Consider the following 16,504-nt stretch of genomic DNA (forward strand, 5'->3'; position numbering starts at 1 on the left):
AGGTATTTCCAGTGTGGTTTTGAATCCCTTCCTCATAAAGGAAAACTTCCTACAGATGCATTCTAATAATTTTGGAGGAAAAATAGCAAAAATCAATATCAAATATGTAACTTTTCAATACTTAAATATTATTACTTAAATCTCTCAGCAGGATTCCACTTAATTTCTAGATCACATATTCTTAACACGGAAATAAAAAAAAGTTTAGAATTTTTCATCTTCCAGTGAATGGAATTTCTGGTGTCAACCAATCTTACCGCCGCTTTTCTCCTTATAGGTGGAGGTTGAACAAATACCTCCACTATATCAAGCAGCTTCATGAACTGTCTGCTGTTTACAGTGAGAGAAAAGTCACGTGCAGACTGTGGGATGGAAGGCTACAAAAATAACAGCTGAAAAAGAATGACTCAACATAAACTGAAGAGGTTTAAAACACATGAAAGAGAGCAATAAACATATTATTGTACATTATATCCCTTCTCACTTACAAAGAAGCATTTCTACAGAAGTATTTCTACAAAATGCCATAGTTCACATGTACATCCCAAGCATGAACAGTGAAGGTTTTTACAAGGATAAAAAATTTCATCTGACATTCAATTATTCAGAGTGCTGACTCTGCTAATGAAAAATGAAATCTGGCATATTAAGCTACAAGTAGAAATACTTCCTTGCAATTTCTTAAAACTATAATTCCCAGCTGTGCTTTATGGAATGTCTTTAGCCCTTGTAGAGCAACCTATAATGAACTAATGAGGAATACTTTATTGTTCTTTTAAAAACCAATTTCTATCTGCATTAGTCCTTCACCAGTATTTATTTCTCCTCTTTGTCTGTTTCAAATGTTGAAAGTTTCATTGGCTTTTCATATAATACTGTTAATCTCTTCTTATAAAAGAAGAGTTGAAATTGTGCTTCCATGTCATCACTGCATGCTTCTGTCTCTTGTGCAGCTAAGCTCAACCCTGAATCCCTGGGTGCTTTTCTGGGAGTAGTGGGAACATCCTGACAACATTGCTTAGTTTATCTTCAACACATCTCAATACAAATGCCATAAATTCCTCTAAGATATCCACACATAGGAAATCAATGGAAAAAATCCTCAACACCTTGTATCATATAAAATCACAGAATGGTTTGTCCACATCTAAAGGAACAAATGCTACATAGTACATAGGACATTTTAGAAAACAATTACTGAAATTGCAGCCTTCAAATAAACCAGACAGTATTAAAAAAGGAAAAGAGAACAAACAAATTACATATCGGCATCTGATAAGTGACTACAGATGAATGTGGTTTGTTGCATATTTTAGAAAAAACTAAGTAGAGCACAAATGAAGGAGAGCAGTTTTTGCAATTAACACATATAGTCATACAGATATAGTCACACATATAGTCAATTAACACATTTAGTCATACAGATTTATGCATGTTTAGCATTAAGGATGTATTCCTTATGTATTCACATTCCGAGTTTCCTCAAATTCAGATTTTCCCATACCAAACCTGGTACCTTCCTACATATGCATCATATTACAGTTGTGTCAGACTTGACTGATAAACATTTTATGCCAGATATTGAGAATTTATTGAGACCTCAGATGTAAAATATGTTTTGTATGATCCTGAAGACTTTGGTGAAGATGCTGGCAGAAATTTCTTGATAATAGTGCCAAGCTTCAAGTTCCAAAGGCTAGAAACAGGTCATATTTAATGAAATTTCTCCTACTACTGTGGTGAATGAAGGCATAATAAACATTAGGAGTGAATAAGTACATTGTCAAGCAAGCTTTTATTAAAACAAAGCAGTCCTGTATGTTGGAATTTGCCTCTGATTATCAATGAGCACAAATCCCTTTCTGGGGCTTTACTTCAAGAAGGCTGAATCAACTGAGCACACCAAGGTCTTAATATTTTATACTGAAAAATGGCTACAACAGAGAATTCACCCTCACTAACTAGAAAAATAAACAACCAAATAGTTTATTTCCAAGCAATTCATAGTAAGGTTTTGTTTCAACAGTAAAGCTCCTAAAATCACAGTAAAATAAATTAAGCATTGCCACCATCACTTCTGTTTTCTAGTAATACGCTTCACACCTCATAAGCCCATTTTAAAACAAATTATTTTGAGGTGGTTAATGTTTAAATGTATCTTACAGGGGTAAAATATAATAATTAATTATAGCAACATTTCATTGATTTTTTACTCTATAAAGCCAAGTGATCATCAACTTTTCACTCAAGTTTATTGAAATAAAACTGGAATTTTGGGAAATATGTTTGGGTGGTTTTTTTTTTACTTACTTTCAATTAGCACTTTTCTGCCAGTCCAGTTGTCTTTAATAACTTGGATGTTTCCATAGTGGGCATCACTGAAGAAGATGCGATTGGTGCCCCTTCCCTTCAGGCTGTAGTCGAAGGCCAGCGCTATCACATTTTTGAAGTACTCTGGGTTTTCGTAGGGCCTCACTGGAGAATTCAGGTTGGTCTCATCTGAAAGGTGGATGCTTTTTAATATTGTCCTTCCCGAGTAGAGCAGGTAGCCCTCGTGCCTGAGGCAGCTGACCCCATCCTCTGCCAGGTACCCATGAGCACAGGCACAAGTTCTCCGCGCGTTGCCGCGGTAAAGGCAGAGCTGGTGGCACCCGCCGTTGTTCTTGGCACAGATGTTGGTACCTGGGAAAAAGCATAATAAATCCTGTCTGTTATAAATAAAAATATACTTAGTTAACTTAAACAGAAATAAATTTTTTTTAAACAGAAATAAATTTTTATGTCTTCTGGGAATTCTCCTCTTAAAAATTATTTAATATGTTCACAAGGAAAAAAAAAAGGCCAAAAGAGCAAATAATGCAACTTTAATCACACTGAAAGATAATGTTGAAGAATAATTATACAATTCTTATTGATTTTAATGTCCTTTTCAATTCACAGCAGCACATATTTTATTAATAGGAAAAGATAAAATGGGTTATTCCTCCAAAACCAGCTGAAGACTTAGAAAATGTTTCAAGTCCCTTGAGCTTTAATTTTTTTTTTTTAAATATCTGTTACTGGCAAAATTCAAGTGTAGCTACAATCAGAATATAGTACTGCTTTAAGATATTTTCTACCAAGTTAAATATGCATGTATTGACTGGTAAAAAAACTGTGAATCCAGTTCTCTGTATTTAATGAAGACATTTCCCAACATTTTGTTCTAATTTAATTCAAAACCTGACTTTAAAAACTTACTCACTGACAATTGCACACCATTAAGGAATCACTGTCAAATTAGTAACTACACTTGTTACAAGTTATATTTAAAATAACTGTAATCATCAATAATTGGGAGCTATTTGTCTTTTTTATTTTGGACTATCTATGAATTACGATTATAGCTAGTTGAGATAATTCAGTTTCTGTTTCTGACAGCCCTTTCCACCTAACAACTCAGCTTTTTTAGTATAGTAATTTTCCCATTTCTGAAAGTTTTCCACATAATGAAGGTGAATAAAACATTTTAATAGAATGTTTTGAGGTACAAAACTGTAATTGTTGGGAAGATGTAGTGTCTGAAAGTACTGTTGATTGAAATCTTTAACTGATACATTTCAAGCTGAAAATCCTTTTATAAAAAAAAATCATGGCAAATGAGAGGTAACTTGTTCTTTAAAGCAGAAATATTTAATTTTGTTCTCCTAGGAAAAATTCCATGAGCTAGTCCTCTGGAGTTATGTAAAACATGTGAAGATTCAGGTACAGACATTTTTCCATTCCATTTGCTTAAAAAGATACTTTAAATGTTTTATTAGGCTAGAAAAGTTAATATCTGTTTGGAAGGATGAGAGGTCGAGAAGAAAAAGAAAATATATATGAAATAGATCCTCAAGCTTCTAAAATCTATTGGAAAACTTCAATGCTTCCATGGTTCACGAGCTGTGAACATCTTTAAAAATGGCCAGTTCTGAAGTCAGGACAGCCAGGGCATGTCCTTGCACACCTGTAAAATTGTACTGAAGGATGGGAATCTTTGCAAGTCCCACTGCAGGACAGATTCATCAGAAAGGGTAAAAGAGGTGTTTGAAAAAAAACCAAACCATCAATCACAATCAGCACAGCTCATTAGGGTGTTGGGGTTTTTTGGTTGTTTGTTTTTTTGGTTGTTTTTTTTTGGTTTTTTTGGGGTGGTTGTTTTAATAACAAAAGTCAGGAAACTATTTAATTACATTGTTTTTTTAAAAACACTTAACTACTTCTAGTTCAATAAACTTTAGAAAAAAAAAATAGATATATATATAAAATAGTGTGAGAGAGAAAAACATTCCAAAAATATTTTTCACCTGTTTTTTCCCTTTTGTCCTTCTGGCTGACTGACATCCCCTCCCAATGACATTAACCATTTGTACCCTAGTAAAATTTGAAACATGTATTAAAAAATCATTCAGGTATGTTTTTCAAACTAACATCAGTAGATTTTTAGCCTGAGTAACCATTTCTCCCATTCCTTATGTGATCAAGTCTATAAATCCATCAATAAAAATTACACCTAAAGAAGCATTGTTTTATCCCATTGTTCTGTTTTCCTAGTTCTATAATATAAAGCCCTTCCAAACCAGCAGACATTAACAATTTCTAGCCTAGTTCAAAGAAATGGAATTTGGTGTGGATTTTTATCCACAAAATATGATGTTCTGAAATTGCATGCAGAAATCCATAGCAAAATTATTATGCATATATGTTTGCAAATTATTTTTCTAAAAAAAAAAAAAAATTAAAGTGTTTTATTAATTCATAAATATGTTTCCTTTCAAATTGCAGATTTATTTAACATATCACATATAATGCAGTTATTTGGAGAGATTTAAGTAGAAGACACAGAATCTTTGGGTATATAATGCTGTGATTAAAGCAAATTTTGAATGCTATAAATATGTTTGCATTAAAAATGTATAAATATATCTGTATAAAAAATTTATATATAATAGTGTTAACATTATTTTTTCCCTCTCTTTTGAGTATATTTCTTGAAAATTTTGTCTGGATTACCCAGTAGCAGGTTTTTCTGAGGAAATCATCACAATTTTTTCTCAGTAAAACAAGTTTTTCAAGGTCTTGTCAAAACCAGAATTTTAGAAGTAAAAAGACAGTTAAATAGCAAGATTTTTCTTAGTCAGGTAGTGGAAAATAAAATTTAACCATCAGTACCATAAATCACAAAGAGTCTATAATAGCTTTTGTCTCTTGAGCTCTTGAGTTTGCTAAACTAATTGAATATAAAGGAAATCTGATTATTTACAAGGTCTTTTTCCACAGAAGGAGCAAAAAAAAAAAAAAAAAAAAAAAAGAAAAAAAGAGACTCAAACCCAAGTATTGTCAGCAAATATATATTGAGACACATAGGATGGGAATTTTTAATAAGAAAAAAAACTGGGTTGCTTTCCAATAGAAATCTGAAACTCCTGAATTACTGCTCTGTGAAGCACAGGTCAAGGTCTCCCAATCCTAAGACTGTCTTTTAAGAAAAACAAAACAAAAACCATAAAACCTGGAATGATAGGAAGTGTTTTGGTTTTAGGCTTTCTTTTTGAATCACTCTGAAGGATTTTAGTAGGATTTGTACTATATGTTTAGTACATTAATTTTAGTTTAAAAAAATACTTCAAGAGAAAAAAGTAGTGATAAAATAATTGATGACTTAATTTTTGATATGCTTTAATATACAGAAAAAGTAACAGGTGATATTAAAACAATCAATAGCATCCTTAAGAACAGCCAACCTTTCTCTCGTGCTCTATTAAAGATTTTCACTTCCTTCAGGTTTATTCCAAGGCCAGTCCTCATGGTCACAGCATCCGTGGCCTCATTCTTGTGGCCTCTTCTAATAGAGCCATTTGCATGTGCTCTGCCAAAAAAGTTGAAGATGTCTCATCAACAATCCTCAACTAATTCACACCAAACAAATGACTGAAGAGCAGAGTTCACTTAACAGGAGGTGGAGAAGCCTGTTCTCATCTATGGCACTGAGGCACTTTTCATCTTTCAGAACTCCCTCTCCCTGGAGACTGCGCGGGATTCCGCGATCCCGCCTGCGACCTTGCTAAGGAATAGCTAATCCTACAAAGGTGAGGCACCTGGCACCGAAACAACGTTTTGAGATTTTAAATACTTATGAAAAATAAATTACCTGTCAGACCAGTAGATGTAAGCTCCGAACACAGCAACTGAAAACATATCCACATTGCTCCCTGACAGCACAATCTCCCGACTCCCTCCACTCTCAAGGTCAATCCTTTCTATCTTGTCGGTACGAGCATCACACCAATACAATTTATTTTCCTAAAGATTAATTTCAAAGGAAACGTCAACAGGCTTGTCCAAGTATTTAATTAAGAGTTATTAAGATTACATCAAGGTGGAACACCAGCTGTCTTTAATGAAACATAACAAATACTGCACATTCTTAGGCATGCAGGAAGACAGAGGAACCAACCTCATAATCGATGGAAATCCCGTTAGGCCATGCAATCCCCAGGCTCACAAGGACAACCTTCTCAGAGCCATCCAAGTGTGCTCTGCCTATGCAAGGGCTCTGTCCCCACTCTGTCCAAAATAAATACCTAGAATGTTGTAGAAATCACCAATTAAAATTGCAAACAAAATGCGCTATTACCATTAAATGGATACCAAAAAAACCCCCATACGGCACTCATGTCTCTAAGTTGTCTTAAGAAGTTAAATGCATGATAATACTTGCTTATTGGACAATTTGTTAATATATTGTTTTCAAATTATATATATGAAGAAATTATTAAAATTGTATTTCTTGAGTCCATATGCAATTCTATTCCTTAAAGAATTCAGCTTTGGGCTTGGGGAAAAAAAAAAAAAAAGTGAGTTAAAAAAAGAAAAATAAATTCTGGAACAGAGGCTCTTACATCTAATCACTAAAAAATGCTGGGATAATACAAGGGATATGTAATTCAAAAATGTTTAAGATATGAAGAACTGAAAAATACTGTGGGAAATGGTAGAGAAACAGGACCTTTTTGAGAAGAAAATATTTTTCAAATTCTGCCAAATGTTTAATGGGAACAATCTGAATCTTACTTATCTAATCTCATGTCCCCTAACTGCCACAGTTGCATCATTAATTTGGGATAAGATGCTTTGTCAAACTTCTGCCTTGGTAAACTTTTCAGTCTTCTGCTTCAGGTATAGCAAAATGAGGCCAAAAAATCTACACAGATCACTTCCTTTATGAACAGTAACCTTAAAGACTACAAAATCTTCTGGGCACTACTAAACAGTTCTCCCCTATGTCTCGTGACATTACACCAGTATGCACTTAAGCAGCTGTATTTGACTAGATGACTACAGATATGTGAAATAATTAGGGATAATAATGTGATAAAGGTGAAAAAAATATGAATCCTATAATTTGCTCATCAAGTTCAGCTTCTGAAACAACCCACTTTGGCTCTCATTGTAGAGCTTTATGGCTCCAGAAAAAAATGAATCTGTTCTCATAGTTCTTGATATAACAAACAATACAATTTATACTAATATAAAACTCATTCAGACTAGGAAACAGAACAGCAACATGAGATAAAATAAAAATATGTTGAGGAATGCCAAAATAAGCAGTATTAATCAGCTAGATTCTAACAATCACTACATAAGTTTAACGCAATTTTAACCAGATCATTAACAGCACTGCTAAACAGAACTGAAATTGCTTTCAGGCATCTGGTCAGAGGTCAGAGAGTTATTTGAGACTTTCTTAATAAAGGATATGAACTAAATATTGACCACAGGAAAGCAGACATTCAACATAATCAAATATTCCTCAAATATTCCTTCTATATTCCTATACTCAAACTATTCCTTAAACCAACCCATAATTAGCAGGTTAAATGAATCAAAAATTCTCCAAAGAAAGCCATAAACATCTGCCAAAAAATATACGAATAAATATACCTGATGAGGGACAAAGACACCCTTTTGTAGGGCTACACGTTCCTCACTTTTTCCTCAGTGACAATAAATAATGTCACCAACCAGCTGAATGCTGCCTGCTTCCCATCTTGGCACAACTGGCAGATTCAACGAGCTCTAATAACTGCTATTTTCTTCTCTATTCTTACAGCTGTCAACTCCAGCTTCCAGACAAATGCAGAATGTGAAGTCAGGGCAAAGGGAGGGAAGAACACCTTTGAAAGTTTTACCTCAAAAGGGGAAAGAGATTTAACAATAATGCAAAGGGAAAAAAGGCCTTAATCTTGGCATAGAAAGGCAGCCCTGTACTTCCCTAGTAAAACGCTGCTGTGCTTCTCCTGGAAGAACTGACTGGAGACATCTCAAGTTATCACAATATTATAAAACAAATGAACATTTCCTTCCTTTGTAGAATATACACTCTTCTACCAGACACATAAAACTAGTCTTTGGTCCTCTAATTCTCCTTAAATTCTCCTTAATTCTCCTAAACAACCCCCACACCATGGGCAGGGACACCTTGCACTAGACCAGGTTACTCAGAGCACCATCCAGCCTGGCCTGGAACAACTCCAGGGATGGGGATTCCACAAAATTTGTGGAGGTGGAAGGGGATGGTACATTCCATATTTCTGTCAATGCTGCAGGGTAGTCCCTGCCCTCAAAAATCAGCTGGGTGAATACAGATGCCACTTTTGCCAGCTGTTACTCTCCAATCCACAACTTTAATCTCACGTGGCTTTCAGCTACCCTGGCCACTCTCCCTGGCTGTTGCACTGGGATGTTACATGATCCTGGAGTTCATAACTACCAAGGATTACACTGCTCTGGGATTTCATCATGAAGTCCTTCATCAGCTGACTTGGTTTCCTTGGATTTGTTGGGCACTTCAGATCGAAACATGCTTCCAAGCAAGGCCTAACCTTCCGGTAAAAAGGATTCCTCAGAAAACCAAAACTATTTTGCAAAGAACTTACAGAACGTTATGAATACAGAGAGCAAGGCAAAAGCCCTGTGTACTTTAGGAACAACATGTTACCCTTTCTCTGGGTGTACCGCGATAGAGCGTGGCTGGTCCAGCCCCTGGGAGATCACCACGTAGCGGAACGAGCCGTTCAGCCGCGCCACCTCGATCAGGTTGAAGCCATGGTCTGTCCAGTATATGTTACCTGGAAAAAACACCCTGAAGTCACTGCTTGAGGGAAAAGGGTACTTGAAAACTACTGCTTAAACAGACTACTTCAGAACCAGAAACTAACTGCTCTATTTTCAATTGCATAGGCATTATATTTGTAATTTGTAGTCCTAGCCAGCCTTATTAAAGCATAAACCACTATTGAAACTGTTCATCTAGGAAATTCCATCATACATATATATATACATATATATTATAATTACATCTATATATATTATTATAATTATATATATATATATTATATATATATACATACATAAGTAATTTCCAGACATTTACAATACTAGAAATTAGAGCTGAAAGGAATCAAAGTTATTTAACCTTGGGCTAAAGAGGCAAGCCTTTCCTCTCAGAAACGATGACAAATGTTGCAGTAAGATAGAAAAATCATAGAGAAAGGCTTCATAAAATTAAGCCTGCTCTCCTGGAATCAGTGGCTGGCCTTGTGAAAGCTATATTTTGCAAGCTCCCATGTGAAAGGAATCCTGTTATGAGCGATTCGTTAGTATAACCATCTATTCCTGGGTAAAAAACAGCTTGCACCTATATAAACTGTTTTTGCACCCTTAGACAGAAAAATGAAAACTATCTTTCACAAACAACTTCCCTGCACATACACACTGAGAGTCTGAGTGACCAATCAATACAGAGTAACAACTTGTTAGTAACCAATAAAGTAATTGGCAAGAAAACTACTAACCAACTGGAGTCCCACACGAGGTCTGTAAAACTGTATAAAAAGGAGTTATGTGAATAAAGAATGGGCCTTTTCCCACCGTGAAGAAAATGGAGTCCCATGTGATTTATTCCCCATGCAGACACATCCTGGAGCTCAGACCTACCTGCTATCCAGTCCACTGCAATGCCCTCAACTCGCCCCAGACCGTTTGTGACAATGTCTTCTTTCCAGGTTTGGTCTCGCTTAGCTCTGCTGATCTTGTTGAAACCCATGTCTGTCCAATAGATTGTATCGTTTCCTAGAAAACACATGCCAATGATTCTCAGATTAATTCACTTCAGTCCAAGTTTCTGAATTAACAACTGTAAATATTGCCACTTATAGCTTTAACATGTATCAAAATTATCAGGTTTAATTCCTCATTTGTTTGCCTTTCTTGAATTTTGTTTAAAATAATTCTGTCAGAATTCTAGGTTGTTTAGTACAGCACATGTAGCACAATAGGGCTATGACAGGAAGCTACTACCTCTGTTAAAAATCACAAGAAATATGCTGCCTTTACCTTTTCCCTAATGGAATAAATGCTTCAAAAACATACTATTTTGTTTGTCACTATTCTAAAATAGTCAGGAGTCTGAAAAGCTACAGTGTAAAACTGCTTGTACAGACTTTTCCTTCAGTAATCAGACACATTGAATTTTAACAGTGTAAGGGGAAAAAAATTAACTTGGGAAATAAAAAATGACATTTGACAGTGATATGCTGACAAAAGAATAAAAAAATATATTCCATCCACAAGTCAGTTTTTATTTTAAATGTCCTGACAAGCTTCCACTTTTTGTTTGGTGTTTCAAGACATCCTAGCTGTCTTTCCTGCCTTTCTGCTGCAGTGATTGTCCATAAAGTGGAATAAAGGGACTGCTTGACCATTTAAACTCAACAGCCAGATGCAGAATTTGAAGTGGCTCAAACACAGACGCAAACTGCCCTATTATGTGCCCTCTGTGGCACATAATAGTCTCAAAAAAGAGGTGGGGCAAACAAAGTGAGAACGTCCCTCAAGCAGAATTGTCTCTATTTTCACTGACAGGGTTCTGTAAATAAGCTGTAACCAGCATCCTGCTTGCAAAGTAATGAACTGATCACCTCCTTACTGAGATGCTTTGCAGAGAGATATTAAATATTTGTTCCTTTATTATTTTTTCATACTTTGTAAATCTGCTTTTAATTCCATAATAGTGTATTTATAGAATACATATTTCTATATACAGCATAGAAAGGTTACCTATATAAATATAAATATTTCATACCTACGTATTTACACATGTATCTATATATATGTATGTCTGTGTGAATATTTGTGTAGATTGATAGATATATTTATAAAAGAAGATAGTTATTTGTGACCAAACATTATTGGTATGCTCAAGAATCTTACCCTACCACCAACTAAACAAATGGCAATCCTGACTTCAAGCAGTCAAAGCAAATATGAGAGTCATACATTTTGCTATTTGCTAACTAGAATTTAGTTAGAATTATCAAAACATAGGGAGAAAAATGGTGTATTCATCTTCTAGCTTGTTCATCTCTGCAAAAACACTGTCATTAGACTTTTAATTATGATACACTGTACTACTAGCATATGTAAATATATTTTATACACATTTCATACCTAAATTACAGAAATAACAGCAAAATTTGGGAATCTTTCTTGATTAAGAGTGAAATGAAAGCAACATTCATTAAGTGGAAAGCAAAAAAAACCAAAGAAATCTGAAACTACCTCCATTTGCTTTCTGAATCATAGTTGATATATGTAGGTTTTAGAAATGAATTTATACAATTCAATGTAAGTTATCAAACTGAGAAAACCAGATGTTTTTGAAGCTGAAATGCTGTTGAAAGCTATAACATTTTTATAACACACTATCCCCTTGTGATTTCACTGCTGCACATCATTTACATTTATCTTTGCAATGCATTTGTCACTGCCAATTCTAGTCATGTTCCCTGTGCTGTGACTTCACCAAGCCAAATTGGAGAACCTCAATTTCATTCAGCCTCAAATTTCAATTTTTCCAAAAAGTCAAAAATTGCATTGTCTTAGTAGTCCCTCTCATGACCACGTGTGGTTACAACTTCTCTCTCACCTTTGTCTTTTTCCAGGAATAGATTAAATCTCTGTAACAGAGTCTTTCTCATCTCAGGTGTGTGTACAAAGGTTCTGGCTTTTAAGTGATTTAACTTTATATTTACCTGCATGGAAGTCTATGCCCACAGCAAATGAAGCCCCAGATATCGGCATTAAAGCATCCATTTTGTCATTTGGGTCAAGAGGAATTCCTCTAATTCCCTCATGAACAGAGTACATGAGAAATGATTCAATACCTAAAGAAAAAACAAAGCAGCCAATGAGAGCAAGGTGGAAACTTCCCAAATAATCAAGATTAGGGGAGCTAACATACATTGGACATAATTTTCCACAAGTGCTCCACAGTTTTTCAGAGTGACAACTCCAGATCTTTGAAAAGACATCCATGAGTTATTACAGTGCATTTCTAATTAAATTACAAATGTGGTCCAATCAAGAGAAGGGAATCACTGTCCATTTCAAACACCACCTTATAATCAGGTAATTAACAGAAATGAAAATTGCAACTTAGGAAAAAAAATGGGTTTGAACTATGAGAAATTTAAGAATATTTTCAGTGCACATCTGTGTTTTGTGAACATATTCAACAAGATATAATTTTAAAGAACTCGTGGAAAACAGGAAAGTAAATTGTCTTTTGAGGTACAGGTTTCATCTCACTTCAGTTATGCACATTTCCTCTGCAGAGAGAATTACGTGGTTTTAGTGATGCATTTTAAATGCCTACTTTTGTGTTTGATTAATCAAATTCCAAATGCATCTCTTTATTTTAAGTAGGAATGAATTCTACTGTGTAGACTTCTTCTTACATAGTAACTTTCGTGAATTACTTAGTTCTAATTAATAGTTATAAATAGTATTGAACTTATAAAACTATAAGACACCTTGACCATAAGGTTGTTTTGCATTATTCAGGCAAAGAGCAAGACTTTGTGAGCTATGTTCTGACTTCTGCCAACTTAAAAAAGAAAAAGATTTAAGGAAAAAAGTGGGTTTTATTTCATATTAAGAGCAATACAATAGCATGAGATACCCAACCATTCAGATACTTGTAGCCTGTAATCTAAAGATAAGTTATATGACCTTGACAAATATTTATGAATGATGGTTCATATGGTTTGCTTTTCTGTCTACATAAAGAAAAAATAACTGGAGTTACCACAGAAATTTATTTATTTGAATGATATTTATCTAAATTAATGAAAAGCTAAATTTAACTCTGTCCTAACCACAACAGACATTTCTGTGTTACTGCTTCAATCAAGCATATTAACCATAGTTATTTAACTGAAAATGACTAAAGTAAGTTTATTTACTCATTGCAATGTTCTCCTGGAACTTAAGGTGGTTAAAATAAATGCTGAAAGCCACTTTACCTTTGCAGGCCATACGGTTTTTTTGGAGGTTGTAGCCTACTGTGCACACACAAGTTCTGGTGGTTTCTGATGTTGGCAAACAAAGCTGGGAGCATCCTCCATTGTTTAACTGACAGGAATTGCTGCCTATGACAAGATAGAAGAGACAAGAGAAACCAACACTTGAGCAATGCAACCCTGGCTAAAAAGTGTTGTTGTCAATATGTTATTATTATTTCCAATTTTCTGTTCAGATAACCTATGTGAAAAATTGAGACATGCATAAAGTATTTCATCAATTCATATACCTTTCCATGCTTCACTCATGCATTCAATTCTGCATATTCATGCAGAATTTTAACCCCACATTTTCCCTCGGAACATAAATAATCCTGTTTTATGAAAAATCTGCCTATTTTAAAGTAAAAGCATATGAAAAACCTGAACATTCTCTGTTGAGTTAATGATGAAATCTCACTGACATTAGTGTATCTTAATCTAGACCACGAACAAATCATTGGTTATGTCCTATTCAATCATCAAATATTATATTAGCCTTGTTATCTTCATGAATGAGCCATTTTTAGTATATTTAAGATATATTCTAAAGTGGTATCACAAATCCATGCTCCTAACTGCCTGAGTATTACAATAGTTAAGTAATGGAAAATATATTTTAAAAGGATTTATAGCAGACATTATATACAGTAAACTAAACACATCTCAGAAATTTGAAACTTCATGAAGACAAATTTAAATTCACTAAGATACTCAAGGAATTAATTGATTACAAGTTATTGTTTTCTTCACATTGGGAGAACCACATAAGAAAAGATACTGTGCACTCTAAAAATAGGTTAAACATCCTTCAAATGTGACTTACCTTGCTGTGCTGCCTTGTCATACACTTTCATGTGAACCACACCTGCAGTTTTGTTTCTCAGGACAGTTGGGTTTCTTCCATCTTTTTTATTACAGGTGCCAATCTGAGCCAAGTTCTGATCTGCCCACCAAAGCTTTTTATCTGTAAAATTTAGTTTCAGAAATTAGGAGGATCACTATCAAACAGTATGTGGTTGAGACCTATGGTGGGAAAAAGCTTTTGATGTTAATTCTGAGATCTGTTTTAAGGGAAATCACCTAAAGAGGTTATAGAGAAAATCTGAAGAAATTGTGTTATTTAGATTCTGCAGACATGAAAGCAGTTTTCACCAGTTTTACTTTTGCTGAGACCACTGCTGATTTAAGGCTACCTGCACAGAAAAATACCTCATTTTTCATATATATATGGAAATTCTAGTGTTACCCTAGGGAAGAGATTCATTTTCACAGGCAAACAAAATTGATTGAAATATTAAATTGAATCTTTTATTTTAAAAAGTTACAATCAGTTGTTACAATCAGTTATTAAGAAATCCTGAAAAAAATTGAAAAACAGGCACTGCCTCCCAATGTTTCAGAATTACAATTTTAACAGCTTTGATTTCAAGCTCAAACTTCAGTGAACTAATGGCTGAAGACTGTAGCCAATCTTGTGATTGTCCCTGCCAGGAGTCCTCACAGATGAATAATGGGATGGGCTCAGGGCTCTTCATTTGCTGACAGAAAAGATAATTAATGTAGAGGAACCAATAATAAAAGCTTCAACTGAAAACCTTTAAACTTCAGGAACACTGCCTTCCCAACAAATATTGTGCATTAGCTTCACTTTGAGTTAATTCTCTTTTCAGTAAAAAGAATTTTTGCCTACACTACAGTTTTAATATTTAAATAACAGATTTATAGAGCCAGAGAGTCGAGTGATTTGTGATAGACAAAATCAAAGTGCAGATCTAAAAAATAATTTCCACTGTGGTAACTGTAAAAAGTTACAGCAAAAAATAGAATATCCAGGAAAAATCTAAAACATACTCTCCACAAGTATATAAGACTAGAATCTGTGGAATGAAAAATATTTTAAATACCAAGATTTGGAGACACAAATTGAACTCTCTATTAAAATTTGGATAAAATTTAAAGAAAACCTATAATTTCTTACATTGACTAGTCAGTCTAAAATTGACTGATTCAAAACATCATCATGCAATAATGATCAATGAACAGCAGCTTACATCTAAAGACAATTTTATCAGAAAATGCTTAAAATAAGTGCCTGTGTCCAATTTTGATTGTGTCAATTATAACAAAAAGGCACATTAAAGCTAAAAATGGGAAATCGTCTGTGTGCTATAATCCATACATGAAATATTGTGAATTGGAGTTGTTTTTTTTTCCTGTTAGATAATGACCCACAATCCTTATGGTTTGGTGAACTTTTTCAATGAAATGTTTGTATGTGAGGAAGAGTTTTTGTTCTTCACATCCTCTTTGTGACCACAAATTAGAAAAGGCCATTAAATAATTTTGGTTAATTTAATTAAATTAACCAAATTAAATAATGACTGGTGTTTTGTGCATAGTAACATGAACTTACGTTCTACATATCCAAATCCATTTATAAAAATGAGTTGTTTTGTAAGACTAGGGTACAGAAGAAAGCAAACTACATATGGTTTTGGTGTTTTCATCCTTTATTTCAAGTAATCAGACTGTTTTAGTAATTTCTTTAGTATTTCGTGCAAAACCTCAATTTTGGCTATGGTTTCAACAAACTCCCGGACCTGTCCTTGGCTGACCTGCCTGTCTCCTTAGGAAAAGAAAAGAAGCAAAAACTCCAAATAACCAACTTGTCATATTGTTTTACCAAGAGATGAACACATGGCATGTACTTAATCAAGGAGTTTAATTACCAATGACTATCTACACCACAAATATTTTCATTCCTCCTTTTTCGTAATAAATACAGAGCCAAACTGATTTTTACATGAGCAGCTGAATGTTCCATCAGGAACCTCTTTTGTTTATTGAGGTACTCAACGAGACCACATCTGCTTCCATGCACAGTTGAGAGTGTATAAACAATTTCCATCAATGGTGTCAGACTCATCAGATCCTGAAGTTGTTCTCCTCTGGTGACAAAAATAACACTTCATAAACTCATTACTAATCCTAAGGTACTCAACTGCAGAGGTTGAGGCATCTCCTACATCCCCTACACCAATATAAAGGACAAATCACAATTCACAAGTGAAGTATCA

The 16,504-nt window shown here is 34.4% G+C and overlaps 1 protein-coding gene across 5 annotated transcripts in view; it reads right to left on the reverse strand.

Annotated features, from left to right (window-relative positions):
* LRP1B (LDL receptor related protein 1B) overlaps positions 1 to 16,504 on the reverse strand; it is a 622,229-nt gene that overhangs the window by 136,994 nt on the left and 468,731 nt on the right. For all 5 annotated transcript variants that reach the window (XM_064435270.1, XM_064435269.1, XM_064435266.1 and 2 more), the window contains exons 33-41: positions 14,251 to 14,391; positions 13,389 to 13,514; positions 12,117 to 12,248; positions 10,021 to 10,155; positions 9,023 to 9,152; positions 6,479 to 6,605; positions 6,173 to 6,324; positions 5,766 to 5,890; positions 2,311 to 2,682 (exon numbers count right to left, since the gene is read on the reverse strand). In XM_064435270.1, the coding sequence (XP_064291340.1) occupies positions 2,311 to 2,682; positions 5,766 to 5,890; positions 6,173 to 6,324; positions 6,479 to 6,605; positions 9,023 to 9,152; positions 10,021 to 10,155; positions 12,117 to 12,248; positions 13,389 to 13,514; positions 14,251 to 14,391 (1,440 nt within the window). The remainder of the gene's footprint in view (positions 1 to 2,310; positions 2,683 to 5,765; positions 5,891 to 6,172; positions 6,325 to 6,478; positions 6,606 to 9,022; positions 9,153 to 10,020; positions 10,156 to 12,116; positions 12,249 to 13,388; positions 13,515 to 14,250; positions 14,392 to 16,504) is intronic.

The sequence above is a fragment of the Passer domesticus genome, chromosome 10 (assembly GCF_036417665.1).
Source record: "Passer domesticus isolate bPasDom1 chromosome 10, bPasDom1.hap1, whole genome shotgun sequence".
NCBI lineage: Eukaryota > Metazoa > Chordata > Aves > Passeriformes > Passeridae > Passer > Passer domesticus.